This window comes from Nuphar pumila, chromosome 2 (genome assembly GCF_984573655.1).
Source record: "Nuphar pumila chromosome 2, dmNupPumi1.hap1.1, whole genome shotgun sequence".
NCBI lineage: Eukaryota > Viridiplantae > Streptophyta > Magnoliopsida > Nymphaeales > Nymphaeaceae > Nuphar > Nuphar pumila.
In genome coordinates, this window is record NC_143250.1 from 145,134,111 (window position 1) to 145,156,800 (window position 22,690).

The 22,690-nt window shown below is 38.6% G+C and overlaps 1 protein-coding gene and 1 long non-coding RNA gene across 2 annotated transcripts; one reads left to right on the plus strand and one right to left on the minus strand.

Moving 5' to 3' along the window:
* Nucleotides 1–210: 210 nt before the first annotated feature.
* Nucleotides 211–1,987, minus strand: LOC149847469 (uncharacterized). The gene is made up of 2 exons (XR_016430618.1): nucleotides 615–1,987; nucleotides 211–414 (listed from the first exon to the last, which is right to left on the minus strand). It is a non-coding gene; the product is annotated as an uncharacterized LOC149847469 (long non-coding RNA).
* A 6,608-nt stretch (nucleotides 1,988–8,595) lies between these two features.
* Nucleotides 8,596–11,215, plus strand: LOC149847470 (putative pectinesterase/pectinesterase inhibitor 51). Its single transcript, XM_089998433.1, has 2 exons — nucleotides 8,596–9,784; nucleotides 10,240–11,215. Exons 1-2 carry the CDS (start codon nucleotides 8,701–8,703, stop codon nucleotides 10,920–10,922), a joined length of 1,767 nt encoding a protein of 588 aa, XP_089854559.1. The 5' UTR covers nucleotides 8,596–8,700; the 3' UTR covers nucleotides 10,923–11,215.
* Nucleotides 11,216–22,690: the final 11,475 nt, after the last annotated feature.

A 22,690-nucleotide genomic window follows, 5' to 3' on the forward strand; every position in this document is an offset into this window, starting at 1 on the left:
AGTTATATGTTTGGATCTCTGTTGTCCGTTGTTGGTGGATTTCACATGAAACCCATATGTTGGATTCAGATAAAGGATATGAAAGATAATTAAATTCAATGATCTAGAGTACTAGGTCCTTAAGATATGAACCACATATAGTGGTAGGCTCACTTTACATTGGATTACTTAGAAATTCAATGAGTTGGTTATGATTTGTAAGGTTACTTAGAAAAAGAAAAATATATTAGCTTCTGTTTTTTAGGACACGCAGAGAACTTGATAATCACATTGAGGAATCTCTTCTGAAGCAAGCAGTTAATTTCAATATGTTCCCTTACCTTCAATGCACACACCACGATCCTAATTCCTTCAATGATATCAGAGCCAATTTTTTTAGGTGTGCACAGTGGTGCCAGTTAGTCTGAGCATCCCCTGTCAAAAAAAAACAAGAATCGCTGGGTAAAAGTGACACGACAATCGAAAAGAGATCACAAAAAGAAGCCCGATATTAGAAGGGCTTATCTATCAGATGAACATGTCCAATGGTTCTAATTGTCAAGGCAGTAGAAGGAAAAAAAAGAAAACAAAAACAAAACTGAAAAAAATAAGAGAATTAAAGCATCGCGTCTCACCGACACATCACCAAGACGACCAAACTCCAGGCATAGTTGATTCGCTTCCTGAATGCCAGAGTGGTGAGGAAGGACCAGACCAACACCCTCATGCAAGGCTACTCCATCATCTGGTGGGAGATCTTGGATGTCATCGACAAGTGTCGGTTCGCCCATGTCTTCGATGTCACGGTGGAAAGGGCAGCAAAATAGAGGTGCAATTGTCGCAGGACTCGCCAAAGTTGGTGATGTTGTCGTTGTTCGAGTCAACGTTATTTGTGCCCTCAATGTCGAACCTGCCGCCGATCAAGGGTTAGGGCAGAGGAACCGACTGGTGGGGTCATCTCCGTCGGTCTCACTGGCATGCTGAACCTCGCGATTCTCCAAATGTAGATGGACACCGTCCATCAAATCTCGGGAGACATCGACAACGATCAGGAGAAGGGAGAAGCGATACACGGGATCATCGCCAACAGATCGACCCTCCTTGTGTCATGCCGATGGGGGACAGATCAAGGTCCCTACTTTCTGCCAAAAACCGTGTCGAAAATGGTAGAGGAGGACAATGATGAGAAGGAAAGGGTCGACGCGGTCGTGCCGGAGATGCTGTCGACGGCATTGGTGGTTCTGAGGAACCGGTGATCAGATGTCGTAGTGGTGGTGACAGCGACCTTGGAAAGCGTCAGAGAGTGACAAAGCTACCTGAGGTGGTACAGACCTCTCGGTGGGTGGTTGCTGCCAGAGTTGGGGGGCAGAGGAGACCCCCCCTTTTCATCGGGCTATTGTGCCATAATCGGTGGTGGTGGCGACAACCACACCTTCTCGTTCTTCTGTTTGTTTTCCCCCTTTCGTAAAAGGGAAAACCCTAAAGTGGGTTTTTGAACCCTACCCTCTCTCAAGATCGATGTTCCATCGCCATCCCCAAACACTCGTTAGTCGCGTGGTCGGCCACCGAAACTGAAAATAGGTCTCCCATCTTTAGGCATGCCTCAGCTACGTGGTCGCCCATTGACCCCGAAGTTCGGTGTTCCAGCAACTGGGTTACCAAAGATTGGTGTTTGGGCAATGGGGTTGCCTCGGCGAAGCGATCGGCGGCTGAAGCCTAAGGTCGGCGTTCCAACGATAGGGTTGCCTCTGCCATGCGGGCGGCCGTCGAAGCTGCAGATCTGCCTACCGGCGGTGGGTTCTTCTCGGTCTCGAGGGAGACCATTGAAGCCCAAGGATTCGATGACTGTCGTGAAGGTGAAGACGTAGAGGGAGTTGAGGATCGGAGATGGTGGAGCCTCTCCCGCTGGTCAGCGGTTGCCGAATCTCACAGTAAAGGCAGCGGCGAGGGCGAAAGTGGCGGCAAGGGTAAAGGTAGTCACGCCCCTTCAGTTCCTCTGTTTTTCTCCTTTGTAAAAAGGAAAAACCCTCTCTTTTATGAACGAGGGTGAAAAAAAAAAAGGTTTTGAAGAATCGAGAGGTTTAAACACTTTTAAAGTGTTTTTTACTTTGCTGCCCTCTTTCTTTGTTGATATTTTTAGTTGCATTCATTTTTTTATTAATATTATGCTCCTACACTTTTTGGTTACATAACAAAGGCCGGTTTTTTTGGATAATTTCAAAAATACCTTATTCTCTCGATATTATTCGAGATAGGGTTGTTGAGTTCAATTTTTTTTCAGAAGAGACTTAGTTTTTTATAAAATTATAGAAAATCACCAAGAGTTTTCATGTTTAACTCATAAAATCATGAATATTATGTTCTGAATTATTTATTTTACCCATATTTGTTTTTAACTTTTTTGATTTTACAGAAAAGTGCTTATGATTAGCGAAATACCTCCCAAAGATTTATCTAGAACATGTTTGGATTTGGATTAGATCAATTACACCTGATTGAATCCGTTAAATTTCTTTTGAACCCTGTTATAATCTACTTTAGATATCTACCTTGACATGGGAGAGGTTATTTTTTCCATGCATATAACTTGAATCCTAAAATATTTGCATATTATTTTTTTATATGTTGTTCATGTTTTGGATCATATTATATTTCGATCTAGTATGTCTTTTTTTTATCTAGTTTTATATGAATCAAGTATAATGAGACTAGGATTCATTAGATCAAAATTTTGGGTCAAGATTGGACCTGATTTGTATTAGATCAGATGTTTGGATCTAATAAAGTGACACAAACCTTGGTTTGATCTAGTAAAATATTTTGGATCTGGTTGAATTAGTTGTTCTCATCATAAAGAGGTTTACCAAGATTATTATAAACTTATTGGCTTCAAGAGGTATAATATCTCCTATGGTCACGGGGCTTCAAGTAGCACCATTCACTTTATGCGGATGATGTGTTGTTATTCATACAAGACTGCATACAATCCATTCCTCGCTTCCTTCAGTCCTTGGCATCCTTTGAGGCATGCTCAAGCCTCACGATTAGTTAAGAAAAATATGTTTTTGTTCCCTACAACTTATCGCATAATAGAGTAGCGATAATAGAAAGGTGGAGTGGATGGCACCCGAGTAACCTTCCGATCACATACTTGGGGGTTCCTCTTTTCAAAGCTAAGCTCGAGAAGGTTTCGTGTGAACCCTCGTGAACACATTTCTAGCTAAATTAGTGTTGTGGAGTGGGAAACAACTATCTTTAGCAGTTAGAGTGGTCCTCATCGTGCTGTTCTCTGGTCCTTCTCGGTCTATTGGATGGGTGTGTTTATGCTTCTAGCTGGTATTATATCTAGCATTGAAACAATCCTTTGTAATTTTCTTTGGCAACTTTCTCATGAGTTGGGATGCCATATGCAATTCCATGCTATAGAACTTAATTTTTTTTCATCTGGTCGGCACTATGGATTTACCATCTATAATTGATAGAACAATGAACAAAATGCTAAAGTCGATTTTTACTCTCTTGTTCACCAAGAGGATCAAGTATTTTATTTATAAGCATAATAGAGTTTACAATGTTTATAATACACAGTTATAGAATATCGACTTACACGGTTAGATATTATAACAAAACAACTAACAAATGATAGCAATTATCATTTTTTATAACTCTATAAAAAATGATAATATTGGATACACAATTGGCTCGTGATATTCCTGATTGAATCTGACTTCTTGTAACTTCATTTGACTTAACTTTTTGAACTTCATTTAAGTTATCCAAAACCTGTTTGGCGCATTTGGTTTGTGAGAAACCATTATCATCAGGAGATGTAACCGTATCAACTTTATCCTTATCATGCCTTCGCGAGCTCAACGTGGGGTCGACCACATTGAGCTTGTCATGAATGAAAACAAACCATGGAAATGAAAGAGGCTTAGTTAGATCGTCAACAAGCAGGTCAGAGGAGGTGATAAAATGAACTTGAAGATGAACCTTTTGCACATTATCCCACACAAAATAAAAATCAATGTCCACATGTTTGGTGTGAGCATGAAAAACTGGATTCACATCGAGATATAAAGCACCAATATTATCACACCAAAGAGTAGGTGGTGAATGAGGAACAAAGTCAAGCTCAGTGAGAAGGGACTTGAGCCAAAGAAGATCAGACGTAACACATGTGAGAGACTTGTATTCGGCTTCAGTGTTGGATCGATCTACGGTCCATTGCTTGCGAGAAGACCAAGAAACCAAATTAGAGACTCCAAAAACAACAAAGCCACTGGTAGACTTGCAGTCATCAAGGTTGCCAACCCAATCAGCATCAAAGAAGGCACTGAGCTGGAGAGAGGAAGACTGTGTTAAGAACAAACTATATTGAATGGTATCTTTGAGATAGCGAAGGATGCGTTTGACGATAGACCAGTGGATAACCGTGGGTTGATGCATGAACTAACAAACTTTATTGACAACAAAGGCAAGGTCGGGCCATGTGACAGTGAGATATTGTAGACCTCCCACAATGCTTCGATATAAAGTAGTCATGAAAGAGAGGGGCATAAACTTTAGATAATTGAGTAGTGGAGCTCAGAGGAGTAGAAAACGACTTCACATTGGCCATAGAGGCACGTCGAAGTAGTGTGAGAGTATATGTGCGCTGACAGAAAAAAAGACTTGAGGAGGCATAATGAACATCAATACCCAAAAAATAATTTAAGCGTCCGAGTTCTTTGACGAAAAAGGCAAAACTAAGATGCTGAATCAAATGGTGGAGTTGTCAGTGATGATGATATCATCAAACGAAGCATTAGAAAGAGAGATACGAAAGCTGCGTAACTGAAGACAAAAGCTGAAACGCTGGTACCAGGCATGCAGAGCCTGCTTGAGACCATACAAGACCCGATCCAGCTTGCATATATGCTGAGGGTAAGAAGATTTTTCAAAACCTGGAGGTTGTGCCATATAAATATTTTTATAAAGTAGATCATTTAAGAAATCATTATTAGAATCCAATTGATGAATCGACCAATCTGACGAAACTGTAAGAGCAAGGACAACACAGATGATAGTGGGTTTCTCAACTAGACTAAAAGTCTCAAAAAAATTGATGCCTTCCTCTTGATGAAAACCTTTAGCAATGAGGCAAGCCTTGTAGCGAGACACTAAGCTATTAGCATGTTGTTTAATCTGAAAAACCCATTTGGAGTCAATGATATTATAGGACGAGGATAAATGAAGTGCCAAGTATGATTAAGTTGGAGCGTGTCAAACTCATCTTGCATGGTTGTGCGCCACGATTAGCCTGTTTAAACGAAGTAGGTTCGGGTGTGAGTAAAACAATACTAAAACTGGCAAGAGAAAGTGGATAGCGGGTAGTGGTGAATGCACATGGTTTAAGAGTGTTGGTCATAGAGCAAGTAATCATGTGATGAATATGGTCAGACGGGCGACTAATGATGGAGTTAGGAAGAGGAGAAGAAAAGGGCAATGGCGAAGAAGAGGCGGATTGTTCAACAACAGGAATCTAGATCACAGGGGAGGAAGGGGCAGTCGAATCAGGAGAGACAGGAATATAAGGAGGGACCGTCGGATCAAGAAGAAGCAGTTGAGGAGGATCAGGAGGTGGTAGGACGACAGACTGAGAGAGACCTCATTCAAAAAGTTTAGGTGAGGAAGGATGAGCAGAAGGAGAGACGAGCTCAAAGGCATATTCATTAAAGTAAACATGGTGATAGATATAGGTGTGGTTTTAAGAAGGATTAAAGCAAAGATATTCCTTATGGTGAGAGACATAGCCACGAAAAATACAAAAAATAATTTTGGGCTGAAATTTAGAGGTATGATAGGGGATTAAAAGAGATAACAGTGAACACCAAAGACACGAAGATGATGATAGTCGACCAATTTGTGAAAATGAAGCTCATATGGGGTCTTACAATTTAGTACTAAGGTTGAAAGATGGTTGATGATGTAAACAGCAGTGCAAAAAATATCGACCCAGAAGGAATATGACAGAGAGAAAGTATGTAACAGGCTGAGCCCGGTTTCAACGATATGTTGATGTTTGCACTTAACGAACCTGTTCTGTGCACAAAAATCGATGAAATATGCCATGGTCCCATAAAAAAAATCAAATTCATGATTGGTAAATTCACCTTCATTATCAGTTTGAAAAGCGTGGATGAAAAGTTGAAGTTGCTTTTCAATCACATACTTGAAAGACTTAAAACACTCACACACTTAAGACTTAGCATGCAAGAGAAAAAGCCATAAAAAATAAGAAAAATCATTCACTATGAGGAGATAAAAATGAAAGCCTTCACGGGAAGAGACTGGAGTAGGTCCTCAGATATCGGCCTGGAGAAGTTTAAGTGGGAATGATGTAGAAGAAAAAGAGTGACCAAAAGAAAGTTTATGAGCTTTGCTAACAAGACAACTCTTACACACTTTTAGTTTGTTATTTTTATTAACAGAGATAGCATGACTAGAGTTTAAGTAAGAAATAATATTCTTATTTGCATGTCCGAGATGTTGATGCCATATATCAAAAGATGTCACTTTGCCTGCATATGTCACCACTTGCATATAATCATCAGATTTGATTGGGTAGAGTCTTGCATTGGATTTTGGTTTCCTGAGATGAATCTTGCCTGTTTGACGATTCTTGATAAGGAATTAAAAGAGAGTGAATTCAAAATTATAATCATTATCTTTAGTAAACTGACTCACGGATAAAAGGTTCTTCGTGATAGCAGAAACATAAAGAATATTTTTTAAATCAAAGGAAGCGCTATAAGATTTCATAATGAGATTACCAGTGTGGGATATGAGAAGCATCTTACCATTGCTAACCATGATTTGCTCACCCTCTTGATATTGTGATTTATTGGAGAATTGTTAGTCATCCATAGTTAGATGATTCGTAGCACCAATGTCAGAGTACCAATAGTCATCAGTGGATTGCTGAAGAGACATGATAGAGAAGGTTTTACGGATATTCTAATACGTTTTGACAATATATCCTCATTTTTCATAATATTGACAGGTGATTGTCCCATGACCACTTTGAGTTTGGGACATTGGGTTACTATTAGAGGTGTTTGGAGAGGAATTTCTTCCTTGTTCCCTATCACAATCGCGATAAAAGCTGCAGCCACAACCTCGACCCATGAAGGCAGTGAAGACAGTTTGTTGGGGTTCGGGCATTTCAGAAGGCTTGACATGAATTAGAAGCACACATTTTTTCTAGTTAAGAAGCAGATCATATAGATTTGTGAAGGTATACAGGGTCAAATTGGTGGTGATGGAGGTCACAAAACTTTCATACTCGAGAAGAAGACCATTCAAAATTATTTGAACTAGTTCTTCATCTTCTAAAAGGTGATTGACGATGGCAATAGAATTGGCTAAGAACTTTATACAGTCTAGATATGATAGCATATTCAAATTTTCTTTTTTAATGAAAATTAAATCTTTCTTTAAAATCATGAGTCTTAAATGAGATTGAGATCTATATGCTTTTTTCAGAACAAGCCAGGCTTCACGGGCTGTTTTTGTTCTCATGATTTAACCGAAAATAGTTTCAGAAATAGTAGCTTTGATCTAGTTGAGCGTCAGCTGATCAAAATAAACCCAAATAAAATAATCCAGTTTCTTTATTTTACCTCCATCAATCGCGATAATGAAGAGATTTGGTTGAGGAGAAGAGCTATTAACAAACTTGAGAAGATCCTGACTGATCATAATTGATTCGAGCTGAGATCTCCACGAGTAGTTGTTTCGATTTAATTTTATCGAAACAAGGTTGGCGATAGCATTTCACTGGGCCATAGGAGAGGGAAGAGATGACGATAGAGTTATTGAATATTCGTTTGAGATTGATAGCTCTGATACCATGCTAAAACAATGAACAAGATGATAAACTCGATTTTCACTCTCTTGTTCATCGAGATGATCAAGTATTCTATTTATAAACATAACATAGTTTACAATGTTTAGAATATACACTTCTAGAATATCAACTTACACGGTTAGATATGATAACAAAACAACTAACAAATGATATCAAATGATAGCAATTATGGTTTTTGATAACTATAAAAAATGATAATATCAGGTACATATCCAAAACTTATTTAGCGTATTTGGTTTGTGAGAAACCATTATCGTCAAGATATGTAACCTTAAGTGCATTATCCTTATCAGTAACCACCATCTCACAAGCCGACAGGGAAGTAGGAATGAAGTGGTTGAGAGACCATCATCTCTATTGTTTCCTCTGATTCTGAAGTTATTTTGGAATCAGGTAGACGATATTTGGTGGCAAGGTTAAAGAACTTTTTGGAAGGGAAAGACTTAGGGCGCTACGCAGGGCTCTCTATCCCTCACAATTTGTTTTTTTTTTTTTACAATTTTTATAGTTTAGTTATACAAAAGCCAATTCAATTCAAATTACATATCACCACCAGAAAAGGAGCTTACTAAATTAATGAATATGGTAGGGTCTGCCTTACAAAACAAAAGAGGAGGGGGGGCAAGAGAGGCTTTGCCTTAAGCCCCAGAAAGTAACGGTACTTTTTTTGACGTTGAGAAAGGTCGAAGTACGTTTTTTTCGACCGTATTTTTTTTACCTCCACTTTTCCTAGACGTTTTTCACACAAACATGCCTATGGAGAGAGAGAGAGAGACATTGATCAGAAGCCCAAGATCCGTCCAGAAGAGATGCCAAGGAAGCACCTCAGAAGCCCAAGATCCATCCTCCCTTTCCCCTCCTCCCTCTCCATCGTCTCCCTCTCCTCCCTCCTCCTCCTCATCCTCCTCCTCTTCCTCCTCTGCTCCATCTCCTTCCCGTCCTTCTCATCTCGACCCCCACAAGCACCACCATCGTCCCCAACTCTCCGCCGGACCGGCCACCCCCAAGACACCACCACCACCCTCCCTTCGTCCGCCATTCGGCAGGCGTGCTCCGCCACCCGGTTCCCCTCCACGTGCGAAGCGGCCCTCTCCCGCGCCGCTCTGAACCCTAACCCTACGGCGGCCGACCTCGTCCGTTCCGCCATCGCCGCCTCTGCCGCCTCCCTGACGACCTCCCGATCGACGGCCGAATCGATCCTCGCCTCTGCCGGCGGCGATCCCGACCTGACGAACGCCGCCAGCAACTGCATCGAGCTCCTCGCCCTCTCAGCGTACCGTCTCGGGATCTCCTCCGATGCCGAGACGATCGAGTCCCGGGTCGAGGACGCCCGCGCGTGGCTCAGCGCGGGCTTGACCTTCCAGTACGACTGCTGGTCATCTCTCAAGTACGTCAACAACACGGCACAGATCGGCTCGGCCATGGCCTTCCTCGACTCGCTGATGGCCCTCACCAGCAACGCCCTCTCCATGATCTTCGCGCTCGATCGGTTCGGCGACGACACCGGCTCGTGGTCTCCGCCGTGGACCGAGCGAGACGGACTCCTCGTCGTCGTCGGCGGTGGCGATCGGCATACCCGGAAGGGCGGAGTCTCCTCCCTCCCGCCTCGGCTCCGGCGCGGGTTCGACGGGTTGGAGCCCGACGTGGTGGTCTGCAAGGACCGAACAGGAGGGTGTCTCGGGTCGGTGCAGCAGGCAGTCGACTCGGCTCCGGAAAACGGTTCGGGGAATTTCGTCATTAGGATAAAGGAAGGGGTGTATGAGGAGATCGTGAGAGTGCCGGCGAGCAAACGGAACGTGGTCTTTTTGGGAGACGGCATGGGCAAAACGGTAATTACGGGCTCGGTGAACGCAAAGATGGTCGGCGTCTCGACTTACAACACCGCCACGGTTGGTACGTGTCCTCTCGCTTCCTTGAAAGAATTGGTACGAGTTTCTTTCAAAAGAAGAGTTTCTAAAATGTTGATATGAAGTATATGTTTTTATAAAGTCACCTATAAATTAAAATACTCAAACATAATATGCAAATAAATCATTATTGTATAATAAATTTCCATAATTTATAATATTTAAAATATTGACTACGTTATTGATAAATTTATTTATGTTCTTTTTCGGATGTATCGGCCCCTTTCCGAGATTTTCTCAGAATTGTTAGGATTCTGAGAAAAATATGAAAATTCTGAACAAAATGGTGAAAACATAATCTTCCAATGCACTTCCAAAGGGTTTTTGAAAACACAACCAATAAAAGTTAGGCGTGCTTTTGGAAATTTTCTCCGCCGAATGAGGTGGAGAAATAATTGTGGAAACTTTTTCCTGTGTAAATGAACTCTCCTTGTTTGGCAGGAGTTAGTGGTGATGGCTTCATGGCTAAGGAAATCACATTTCAGAACTCTGCCGGACCAGATAACCACCAAGCCGTGGCTTTCCGTTCAGACAGCGACCTCTCTTTGATTGAGAATTGCGAATTCCTTGGTAATCAAGACACACTCTACACCCACACTCTTCGACAGTTCTACAGATCATGCCGGATTCAGGGTACCGTCGACTTCATCTTTGGAAACTCGGCTGCAGTTTTCCACAACTGCACCATCCTCGTCGCCCCTCGACGGCTGTCTCGTGTCAAGGGCGAGAGCAATGCCGTCACTGCCCAGGGACGGACCGATCCGGCGCAGTCCACCGGGTTCGTATTCGAGAATTGCGTGGTAAATGGCACGGATGAATATATGGGCTACTTCTATTCAAAACCAGCGGTTCATCGGAACTATCTTGGTCGGCCATGGAAGGAGTATTCGCGAACGGTGTTCCTGCATTGTTGCCTGGAGGCACTTATACGGCCAGAAGGGTGGATGCCGTGGAGAGGTGATTTTGCACTGAAGACGCTGTACTATGGGGAGTTTGAAAATTTCGGGCGTGGAGCGAACATTTCGAGCAGGGTGCCTTGGAGCAGTCAGATTCCGACGCAAAATGTTCATATGTATTCTGTTGAGAGCTTCATACAAGGGAACGAATGGATTACAAGTTATTAGCTGTAATTTCCTGTGTTTGCATTTATAGTGTGTGAGTGTGTGGGGGAGAGGCGGGGACCACTTTCAATAGCTTGCAAGAAACAGCTTTATGGAGTGGCTTTTGAGAGGTATGTTGTGTAAGGAAGAGAAAGTGTCTCAAAATTTTCCTCATATCTGTTGTAACTAGGTAAAAAATAATTATTATCTTGGCATTAAAGATTCAATAGACAACTGGATTCATTTCATTGTTTCCTGTTAGAAAATATTCATTGTTATCTTGGTATTAAAGATTCAATTGATCAACTGGAGTTCATTCTGTTTTTGCTGTTCCTTGTTTATCCTCTTTGGTTTAAGGCAAGCAGCGCTGGGGATAGGAGGGAATCCCTTTTATTGTGCAAAAGCTACTTTTTAACTTTCTGTTATCTTCAATTGATATCTTTTTCAGGGCTATATTCAAATGCCTTGGACCTTATATATACATCTGCAGAGCTCAATATTAGAGGATTATTAGCCCAACCCTCTCTTCTGAGGCTGAAAAACTTTTTACTTTAGAAATATATATCTCTAGTAGCTGCCAACATATGATCTATATAACAAATATTGGCAATATTTCAAAAATATTGTGATTTTATCGTGATTTCAAAAGTTGATATCATGTTAAAAGCATGATGTTTTCAAAATATTTTTATTTTCTGAAAATATCATGTTTTTAACATGATATTTATGCAAAAACACTTCTTAATATTAGTGTTATTTATTTGTGACATTACATACAATTTGTTCAATCTAACACAATCTGGGCGACCCTGGCTGAGATTGGTGTAGTCTACTCGTATAGACCCTGACCAAACCTGTGACCAAGTTATGAGCCTAGGTCCAACACCTTAGTCTACTCGTATAGACCCTGACCAAACCTGTGACCAAGTTATGAGCCTAGGTCCAACACCTTATTCAAGTTTTGCACTTCAAAAGTTGATCCCCAGACTTGACTACAAAGTAGAGACCCACCAAACCAAACTCAAAACTCTGCTATAATCAAGTTGTTATCTTGAGCCTTCAATTGATGCGCAAAGAAGAGAGAGAGAGAGAGAGAGAGAGAGAGAGAGAGAGAGAGAGAGAGATTTTCTTGCGGTTCGAATTGGAAACCCTTTGTGTTGCTTCATCCTCTTCAATTCTTGAACACCCACTTTGATAGTCCCCTTTCCATTGCTATATCTTCAATTCACCTCTTTTAGATGTTTATTGCCTTACAAGTGAAAACCCTTTTTCTAATTTTATCATAATGATCTCCTGAAGATGTGTTTCTTGTGAGTTTAGTTGAGCTCTCATCTACACCATTCATTTTTGTTCTTTTTTCAATGGATATTTCCTTTCACTTTTGTGGGTTTGTTGTGCTTTATGGAAGATGGTTTTGTGTTCTACGTATGCTTCAGCTGTTTGTGTTGGATGTCAATTATTTTAAACTTGTTGATTGATTTTTGTTCTTGCTTAAAAACCATTGGTGTTCATTTTTATGTTTTTGAAGTAGCTCTCTTTTTTCTGTCAGTCTTCGTTTTGGGATTTTTATTATGTTGGTGGTGTTCAATTGAACAAAGATTGTTAGTAAAATTAAACATTGTGGATGGGTCGTGTATGTTTAAAGTTTAAACTCAAAACATATGCAAATCTATCTCCATGTTGTATTTAAAGTTGAAACTATAGAACTTAATTTTGGTGGCTTAGCTAGTCCAAGGCAATTAAAAAGCAATGTCACAGATCTCCTTCTTGGGAAAATCTTAGCATATATTAAAGTATAAAAACAAAAGAAATATATAGACATATAAAGTAAAATACAAATAATACAAAAATATTAAAATGTGTTTTATTGCATTGCTACCATGATAAAAATGTAATATTTTTAAGTGGAAAATGTTCAGAAAATGTTGCATTTCAACATTAAATTGGCTTTTGGAAACATCACCAATATTCCTTGCATAGATTAAATGCATTGTTGCTATTACTAAAATTGGCACTTAAGGGTAAGGTATTTGAGTACCTGAGGCTATTCTACTTATGATATTTTCAACATGGAAACCATTCTATACCCCATGATTCACATGCATCATCGCTCCCTCTCCACTGAATCTTTTAGCTTAACCTCCTCTAATTCAAAATTTTAAGCTTCTTCCAAGCTCTATTATGTTACATTTATATAATTTTCTCTTTGTTTACTAATAACTGAGATAAGATCGGCTGTATATTGTATTTGATCCATTACATTTTCCTAAATGTACATAATTTAAAATATTAATTTTCCTTTTCTACTAAACTAATCATTACTTGCTCAACTACAGTCCTTAATAGTGACTCCAAGGGGTTCCAACACTTGGAGTTGACACAATTTGGTTTGGATTTAAGCTTCACATAATTCCAAGAACTTGATTGGCCATTGGATCATAGATTAAGTTGATGTTGTATTCAACTCTCTCTCTCTCTCAGTATTATACATATATATATTAGTCAATCACTGAAACAACATAACGAACTGAGAGACAACTATTTAGATCCGTTGGTCGACAAGGCCTGTTACTAGCTTGTGTTCTCAGAACACATAGAACTGCAAAGGATGATGCCTCATCTTGGGCTATTTCAGTTCTCAGATCAGTGAATAAGCTTCCCCTTCAAGGAGAGGTCAATGCCTTTTGGAGATAACCTCTAATTCTAGACAAAGGCCAACCTTCTCCCTTTTTGGAGTACGAGGGGTCGGCTCAGCTTAAGCGAGGGAGATGATTATCAAGTAGGATTCGACCAGACTCCAAACCGAGCGAGAAAATAAAACCTTTTTGTTGCCACCTCGGGGTTTTATATATATATATATAAATATAAAGATCCGGGCGTAGAATATTCTATTGATTCGATACGGAATGCCTGGACCGAGTAGATTCTCTCTTCTCTTTTCCTTGTACCAGATTCATAATTAATTGATTCAATCTGTTGAATTTTGAGGAACCCTTACATTTACATATAACATAAGAAAACAACTCATTATAGGCTTGGGATCTGCCATATGACTATTGCCGGTAGCTCTGCCCAACCTCTTTTTTTTGCCAGCGTTCTTTCAAGGAGACTAATTGTTGTTCCAAAGACTTCACTGCTGGATTGAAAAAGTCTCTTTTACTGGATTTCAGAGTTATTGCCCCTTATACAAGAGAGGCTTACCTCTTTTATCCAACTAGATCGCTGGTAAGGGCTTATGCAATTGGATGGCCTGGAAAAGGATTATATATATATATATATATATATATATATATATATATATAGGGCTACTAGAATATGAGAGCTACAGTGTGAACTAGTCATTTCCAATGTTTTTTTTTTGCAAATCCAACCCTCCAGATGTGTTCAGCATGGTCCATTTGCTAGGAATCAACTCTTTGAACATGCTTTTTTGACAAAAAAATGTGATTTTTGAATGCTTGAATATTTACAAAAATCATGAGCCATTGATTTTCAAGCCTTAAAAAATCATGCTTATGCATCACAATCGGATGATTCAAGAGCCAGACCAAGCATGTAGATCACATATGTATGGTCAGATTTAAGGAAACAAAAAACAAAAACCCATAAAAAACTCGGTTCACACTCTAATTCTCATATTTTAGTGGCCCTATATTTATTCAATGAACCGGATTTGGGTCAAAGACTCACGTCAATCTAAAAAAAGAAAATAACTTTTGAAAGTTCTTTGACTTTGATTTTTATACATAGAACTATTTTGATAACCCATCTTAGATGGGATTTGGTATGACACTTATGAGATAGATGGGTGTATATAAATAAAATAATTGCAATCAACAAAAAATCAGCTTTTATGCCAGTTCATTATTGAGGAATCTGTGGATCTAGACAACTTTTTTCATTCCCTTTCAATGGGAAGCCTACTGAAGGAACCACAACATATATATTTGGGGCAGATTCCCATTTGAGAGATTTGAAAAGACACTATCTCATTGACACAATACTACATATGTACCTATATATATATAAATAAATATAAATTTGTAGCTTCCAGACCATTTATCTCACAGACCGTCTTAGATCCCTTTAAAAAGCATACTTGCATGTATGTTTTGCTTAATCTAAACCCAAAGATGTCATCTCTATGCTTTATTTAATAAAAAAACATGTGTTTCTTTAAACATTTTTCATGTTTAGATGTGTTTTTATCTCAACAAAAAAATCAACTGTTCATATTACACCAAAAACTTGATTAACTAAAAATCAAGAATTCTTGTTAAATTGATTTGATACAAAGCATGGCTTTTTAGTGAATAAGTAGTGATAAACACATCTACAGGTTTGGATTAAGCAAAAGATGCATGCAAGAACGTTTTTTAAAGGGGTTTGAGATGGTGTGGGAGATAAATGGTTTGAAATCTACACATTTCACTATATTTACATATATACACACATATAACTACAAATAAATTATATATATATATATATATATATATATGCAAGGGTGATATACAAGATTGCACAAACTATCGTGGTATAAAACTCATGAGTCATACTATGAAACTTTGGGAGAGGGTGATTGAGTCTAGGTTGAGGAAGGTTGTCATGATATCGGAGAATCAATTTGGTTTTATGCCTGGAAGATCAACTATGGAAGCTATACATCTTCTTAGACAACTTATTGAAAGATATAGAGAGAGGAACAAAGATTTGCATATGGTTTTTATTGATTTAGAGAAGGCATACGATAGAGTACCTAGGGACGTTCTCTGGTGGACAATGATGAAGAAAGGTGTTTCTCTCAAGTACATTAGTATAATTAAAGATATGTATGAAGGAGTAGTAACCAATGTCCGCACCTGTGGAGGGGTGACAACCAATTTTCCGATAACGGTTGGGTTACATCAAGGATCTGCTTTAAGCCCTTTCCTATTTGCGATAGTGATGGATGAGCTTACGAGATCAATTCAAGAAAATGTCCCGTGGTGTATGTTGTTTGCTGATGATATTGTTTTGATTGATGAGTCTAGAGCTGGGGTTAATGCTAAGTTAGAATTATGGAGACATACATTGGAAGCTAGAGGTTTTAAGTTGAGTAAGAGTAAGACTGAATATATGGAATGTCGGTTTAGTAAGCAACGAAGTAGTGATGGGAGTGTAGTGAAGCTTGGTGAGCAAGATATACCGGTGAATGATTATTTCAAATATTTGGGATCCATCATTCAAAAGTATGGAGAAATTGATGGAGATGTAAATCATAGGATAAAGGTTGGGTGGATGAAATGGAAAAGTGCTACTGGAGTGCTGTGCGATCGTAGAATGCCATTGCGGTTGAAGAGAAAGTTTTATAGGACGACTATTAGACCCGCTTTACTATATGGTACGGAATGTTGGGCTGCCAAGAGACATCATATTCAAAAAATGAGTGTAGCTGAGATGCGGATGCTTAGATAGATGTGTGGAAATACAATAAAAGATAAGATTCGGAACGAAGAGATACGTAAGAAGGTAGGTGTTGCACCCATTGAAAATAAGATGCGAGAGAATCGTTTACGGTGGTTTGGACATATTCGGCGAAGGCCTAATGATGCTCCAGTTAGAAGGTTGGAGAAATGGGAAAATATATTAGTTAAAAGAGGTCGGGGTAGGCCTAGGAAGACTTGGATGGAGATGATAGGAAAGGATATGAATGCTTTGAACCTCACCGAGGACATGGCGTTGGATAGAAATGATTGGAGGAAAAGGATTCATGTGGAAGACCCAAAATGAATTTCTTTTTTGGTTCATATCGCTGACCCCAATTGTTTTGGGATGAAGGCGTAGTTGTTGTTGTTGTTGTTGTTGTATATATATATATATATATATATATATATATATATATATATATATATATATATATATATGCACAAATATATTTGTGTATATGTAAATATATACATTTATAGGTATATACAATGTTGTGAAAAGCATTGAGTCATAGCAAAGCGCTCACCAAAATATGAAGCGAGGCGTAAACCTTACAAATACATTTTTAAAAACTTTAAAAAATATCTAAAAATACAAATAAATAAAAGAAATGCTTTATTGATGAAACAACAACCAATAAAAAATAAGAAATCTTAAATAAATACCGAAAATATCACATAAATTTTTACTTTCCATGATGTAACAGTCTAAGTACATGTACATACAGTCACCTGCATATTTGCAAATAATAACACAAACTGAAAGTAACAATAAACAATTTGAAAGATAAAGAAGAAGAAGAAGAAGAAGGAGAGAGAGAGAGAGAGAGAGAGAGAGAGAGAGAGAGAGAGAGAGAGAGAGAGAGAGAGGTACCTGGTGGTGGTGGGCTACCCTCCTTGTTCTTCTTCCTTTGGCAAGAGAGAGAGAAGAGAGAGAGGGGGGGGGAGTGCGCTAACCTATCGGGCACCTCTCCCATTCTTTTGTTTTTTTTACTATCAAATTTAGGTCAAATGAGGGCTTTGACCTCCATTTGATCCAAGTAGACTTAGGCGTGCACCTCATCCTAAGGAATGCCTCAGATACAAAAAGCACGCCTCAAGGCCTATGAGGCGCACGCCTCAGGCCTTTTGCGCTATGCATGTGCACCTCGAGGCACAAAGGCCCTCGCCTTGAGGCAAGGCATGTTTTTGCTCCTTAAGGTGCACTTTTCACAACACTAGGTATATATGTAGTATTGTGTGTGCGTATGTGTCCTTGACCTTAACTAGTTCACCACATTTTTATGCATGTTGACAAATCTAAAATTACCATGATGGTTTCATGAACATCAAAGGTACTTAACTAAGCTTTCAAGGACTAAGGGACACATTTATCAGTCTTACTTTGGGCATTCATGCATCTTTTCATGTGCTCCCTTTATAAGTTTATCAAAATTCTGTTGCTAAAATAATGTATGCCTGAAACAGTTATGGTATTTTTCCAATTTGTTAGAGGTAGAAAGAAGTGCTAAACTTGTCAAGATCCACGTGAAGCCATGGGCTTTTATGACACCCATGTGTGTGTGCATGTATGTGGCAAATATTCACCAGCTCAATAGTTCTGTACCTTCATTAGTACCTATATATATATATATATATATATATATATATATATATATATATATATATATATATATATATATATATATATATATATATATATATATATATGGGTAATGTATTGTTACAAACGTTTGTAGATACAAGCACTTTGGATCTCTTTTCAATCAGACGTCACAGATGGATTCAACATATCCAAAATAGTGGGGATTGGCTTTTGAATCGTGTTTTCTGATGAAAAAACACAATTTTATGACTTGGGAAAGCATCACACATTGTAAGCTGTTGATTTTTGAAGCCTTATAAAACCTGCCTACATGTTGTAGTCGGATGATCTAAGTGCCGATTCCCACTAAGAAAAACATGTAGGTCACATCTGTAAGGCTAATTTCATGAGACAGCAAAAAAAAGGACGATTGAAGCCTTTGTTCCTCCGACATCTGCCTCTCTTTCTAGGTGAAGTCTCCATATATTCATTCTCTCCAAGGGTGCACATGCAATAAACTGACTTTCTCGTTGCTACTTGTGTGGGAACTATAATCAGACGGCTCCCATTTTTCAATGTTTGAGCATTTCATCGATCAGACCTCATATATTTGTTTTTTATAATTTATTTAGTAAGAAATATGCTTTACACGAAGACTTTACGATATATAAACATGTTTTTTGAAACATGAAAAATCGACAACTCACAATGCATTTAAAACGTTACAATACAAAGTATTGTGGGCAATTGATTTTTAGCGCTTTAAAAAACACATCTAAACATTGAAAATTCATAATCCAAAACATGTCACTCACTAAATGAATGATAAAAATCCAATATGTAAAGTCCGATCGATGAAAAACTCGATCGTTAGAGAAGGAACGCCGTCGATTATCATTGGTTATGGATTTTGAACCTTCCTTTGGTTCGACGGCCCCCCTTCCCTATATATATATAGGGTGTATATATAGGGTGCATCTATTGTGGTACTCTTGATTTACATAGATCCTATTTCTAAAAGAAAAAACTAAACTTTGGATCATGTTTATCATGTTTTATTTACTGCTTCCATGTGTCGAAGTTGACTTTATGATGTTTTGGGATATTTTTAAACCACCCTCACCTTTATGTTTTGATTTTTCACCGTCTTGAAAACTGAATCTTACTGTATATTGAAGATGACGAAACATACTAACTAGTAAATAAACCATGCTAAACACATTTGTATGCTTAGATCCAATATTTGGTGGCTGGATCCGCGCAACCAATAGTGTACGACTTTTTATGGTATTGTGGTTCTATCTTGCCAATTTACTATATATATGTGGGTATGCTCTTGAGAATTTTTTCTCCAAAATCACATGGAACCAAGATATTTAGATGGTACCCATCATGATGCCAGAAAAAGAAACAAAGAAACAATGTAACCAAACACTACAAGAAGGTTCATTACATATCTACATTAGATTTGAAGTTGTCACATGGATACTCCCTTTTGGTCCCCCTATCTTGTTCCTTTATATACTAAGTCATATTGAGAATTTGATAAAAATAGCCGTATCCCCATATCCACAGCCGTATCCATGTGACGTAGATTTGAAGTCAGAAAACAAAATAAAGGGAAGCAGATCAGGTCATGCTAAAAATGAGTGTTTTTGCTCATGCGGACATTGTGGCCGTCTGTTTGCATTTTGGATGAATGCCACGTGGTTTTGTTGACTTTTGAGATTTTTAAAATGCAAATCGGATGGCCACGATGTCAGCATGAGCAAAAATGCTCATTTTCAGCATGACCTGATCTGCTTCCAAAATAAAGTGCCTGTCAGTCATATTTGAACCTAGACCTGGCTTATATCTTTGCTTATTGGTAGCATACCATCTTTGGAAGGCCTCATGAAAGTCTTGCCAAAAGTGCCTCATCTATGACCGATGGTCAATTGAGCAATTTGTGGTAGAGTTTGTTTTCTATTTCTCCAAAAGAAAAATGGAAAAGGGCTGGCACAAGTCTTATGTCTTTCTTGTTTCTCACAATACAGGAAAATATTTAGGACCTGCTACTTCTAAGGCAACCTGAGTAAGTTCTTTACATGGAATGAAGTCTTAATATTGTAATTCCTAACAACATAGCCAAGTCAAAGTTCAATTGCTATGCAGGAAAGTTTGGTTCATGCAGTCAATTGACTCTGTCCATTTGGTTTAATTCACATAATATTAGAAAGATTTATGCATTTGATGATTGAGTCACAAATACAAATATTGAGGTCATGACCAAGTTTTGAGTCTAAGCTTGAGCCAGTAACCAAGTCTTCACTATTCTAGGCTGACTGGAGACCCACCAGGCCAGTCTCAAAACCCACTTAGACTTTGTTATCAACCTGACAGTGCAGAAACGATAATAAAAGAGAGAAAGCGGTTCAGAGATAATTTTCTTATTAGTTTTCTGGAAGCCCCAAATGGCAAAAATCTTATGAAGGGTTTATATTTGAGAGCCTCTGTATGGCTTCCCTCCACATGTCAAATACCCAATTCAGTTGTTGCCTTTCTTTCCATCGCTATATTAAAACACCACCCGTTTCAGATGATTCTTTCTCTAAGGGATGGCATACTCGTTTTCATTTTCATATAAACCAACTCCATAGTGTGGGTTCTCTTCTCTTGAGGTAAAGTGGTTTTTTATTATCAACATTCTTTGTTACTCTTTGTAATGGTACCTTCCTTCCATTTTTGTGGTTTTCTTGTGTTCTGAGCAAAATGGTTTCATGCATGCTTGAATTCATTGTATATTGGATGGTGATTGTCTTGGACATGCTCGTTCAGTTTGTTCTTGCTTGCAGTTCATTGGTAAGGGCCTTCTTTTTAAGGAAATGGGTAGTTTCCTTTTTTCCTCTGTTTTTTTTTTTATCATCACTATTTGTTGGTACTCTTTGTCTAATGGTGGTTTCCTTTTTTTATTTGCTGGTTCTTGTTTTTTGGGGAAAATGGGTTTGTGGGTTGGGCTTTTTGTGCATTCACGCGTTGCTTTTATCTTGGATGGTGATTGTCTTGACCTGATTGTTGAGATTTTTCTTGCTTTCAAGTTTGCTGGTAAGGGCTTTTGTTCTTGCCTTTTCTAAAGAAATTAGGCAGTTTCCTTTTTCTTCTATTTTTCTTTTTGGCATTTGATTTGTTGGTATTTTAAATGTTTGTATTAAAACTACATAGTTTGAGCTGCTACCATCTACTGGACTGGATTTTTGGGAGGTTCCTGTAGATTTGAGTTCATTTTTCTTTTTTTAAACAATTTTACATATTCGAACAAAGGGTTACTAAAAGTATTCTGTTTAGCAGTATATACATGTATACACACGTACATGCATGCTGTAAGTTACATATTTTGGATAAAGAAATGGATGTTCATGTGTTTTTTTACTTGCGAAATATGTTCAGAAATATGGTGCTTTGTGATTTTTCCACTTGAAGTTGGTTGTAGAGTTTTACATTCATTTACCATTATATTGTTAATATTAGTCATGTTTTCTATTTAAAGAGGTCAGAATTTGATCATCTGTGATTCTTGTGATGCTTCTTGTTGCTTGAGCTTCAAGGACATTGTGCTATTTTTCTCTCAATATATCTTGAGTTCTTTTTCCTCATGCATTAGTTTAGATAGGTATACTCCTATGGTACCTATATTTCCCAGTCAAACCTTTTGTGGATGAGATTATATTTTGTGGATGATTTGTTATAGTCTCCGTCAAGATATTGACTCACACCACACACACAAAGTCACAAGCAAAAAGGGCAAACAACTGCCTGGTGCTTCCTTAACCTGTATAAGTTTGTGTATTCAGTCTACAAGTAATTCTGTTGATTCTTAACAAGTGAATGTGACCTTCTAATCACGTGTGCCTTTTCAAAGGGATTTTAGGGAATTGTTGTTGAGAAAGGCCTTTTTATTGTCAATTTAAAGTGGATTTTGAGTGTCACAATAATTTTGTTACCAAGAATACTTCTTTTCTTCCAAGCGCATGTAGATGTATTCTTTATAGCTAACTTAGTAGAAAACATGTATTAGATTAGGCATTTTTTGTGTTTAGATGTCTATTTAGAGCAATAAAGAAATGAGGGCTCATATTGCACCAAAACTTGGTGATATAGAAATCAAGGTTTCTCATTGAATCAATTCGATCCAAAGTATGGTTTTAGTGAATAAGCAATGAAGAATGAGTCTACATGTTAGGATTAAGCGAAAAGCATGTGCAACCTAAGTCACAAGGACTCGGCAAAAGGGCCCTCGCACCTGCGCCGCGTGCCGCACCCGGTGTGGCAAACACGTCACAAGAGAGAGAGAGAGACAGAGAGAGAGAGAGAGAGGAGAGAGAGAGAGAGAGAGGAGAGAGAGAGAGAGAGAGAGAGAGAGAGAGAGAGAGAGAGAGAGAGAGAGAGAGAGAGAGAGGGTTGCCTACCCATACACACAGAGAGAAGGCTGGGGTTGTCCTCCTCTTTCTTCATCTCACTGGAATAGAGAGAGAGAGAAAGTTATCTCAAATCTAAAAAAAAAGGTTGTATTGTCGCATCAACTATGACACTTGTCGTCCTCAACTAGCTGTAACCTGCTTGCCTTTAATGTTTTTTCTTTTTGAATTTTAAATCAATAACAGCTGGCACCTCAGATTTCTTTTTTCTTTAATAGTTTAGCTATGAAGGGCTGAAAAAGAATTCTCTTTTGTTGAAATTTACACCTTTTGCTTCTCCCGTATCTA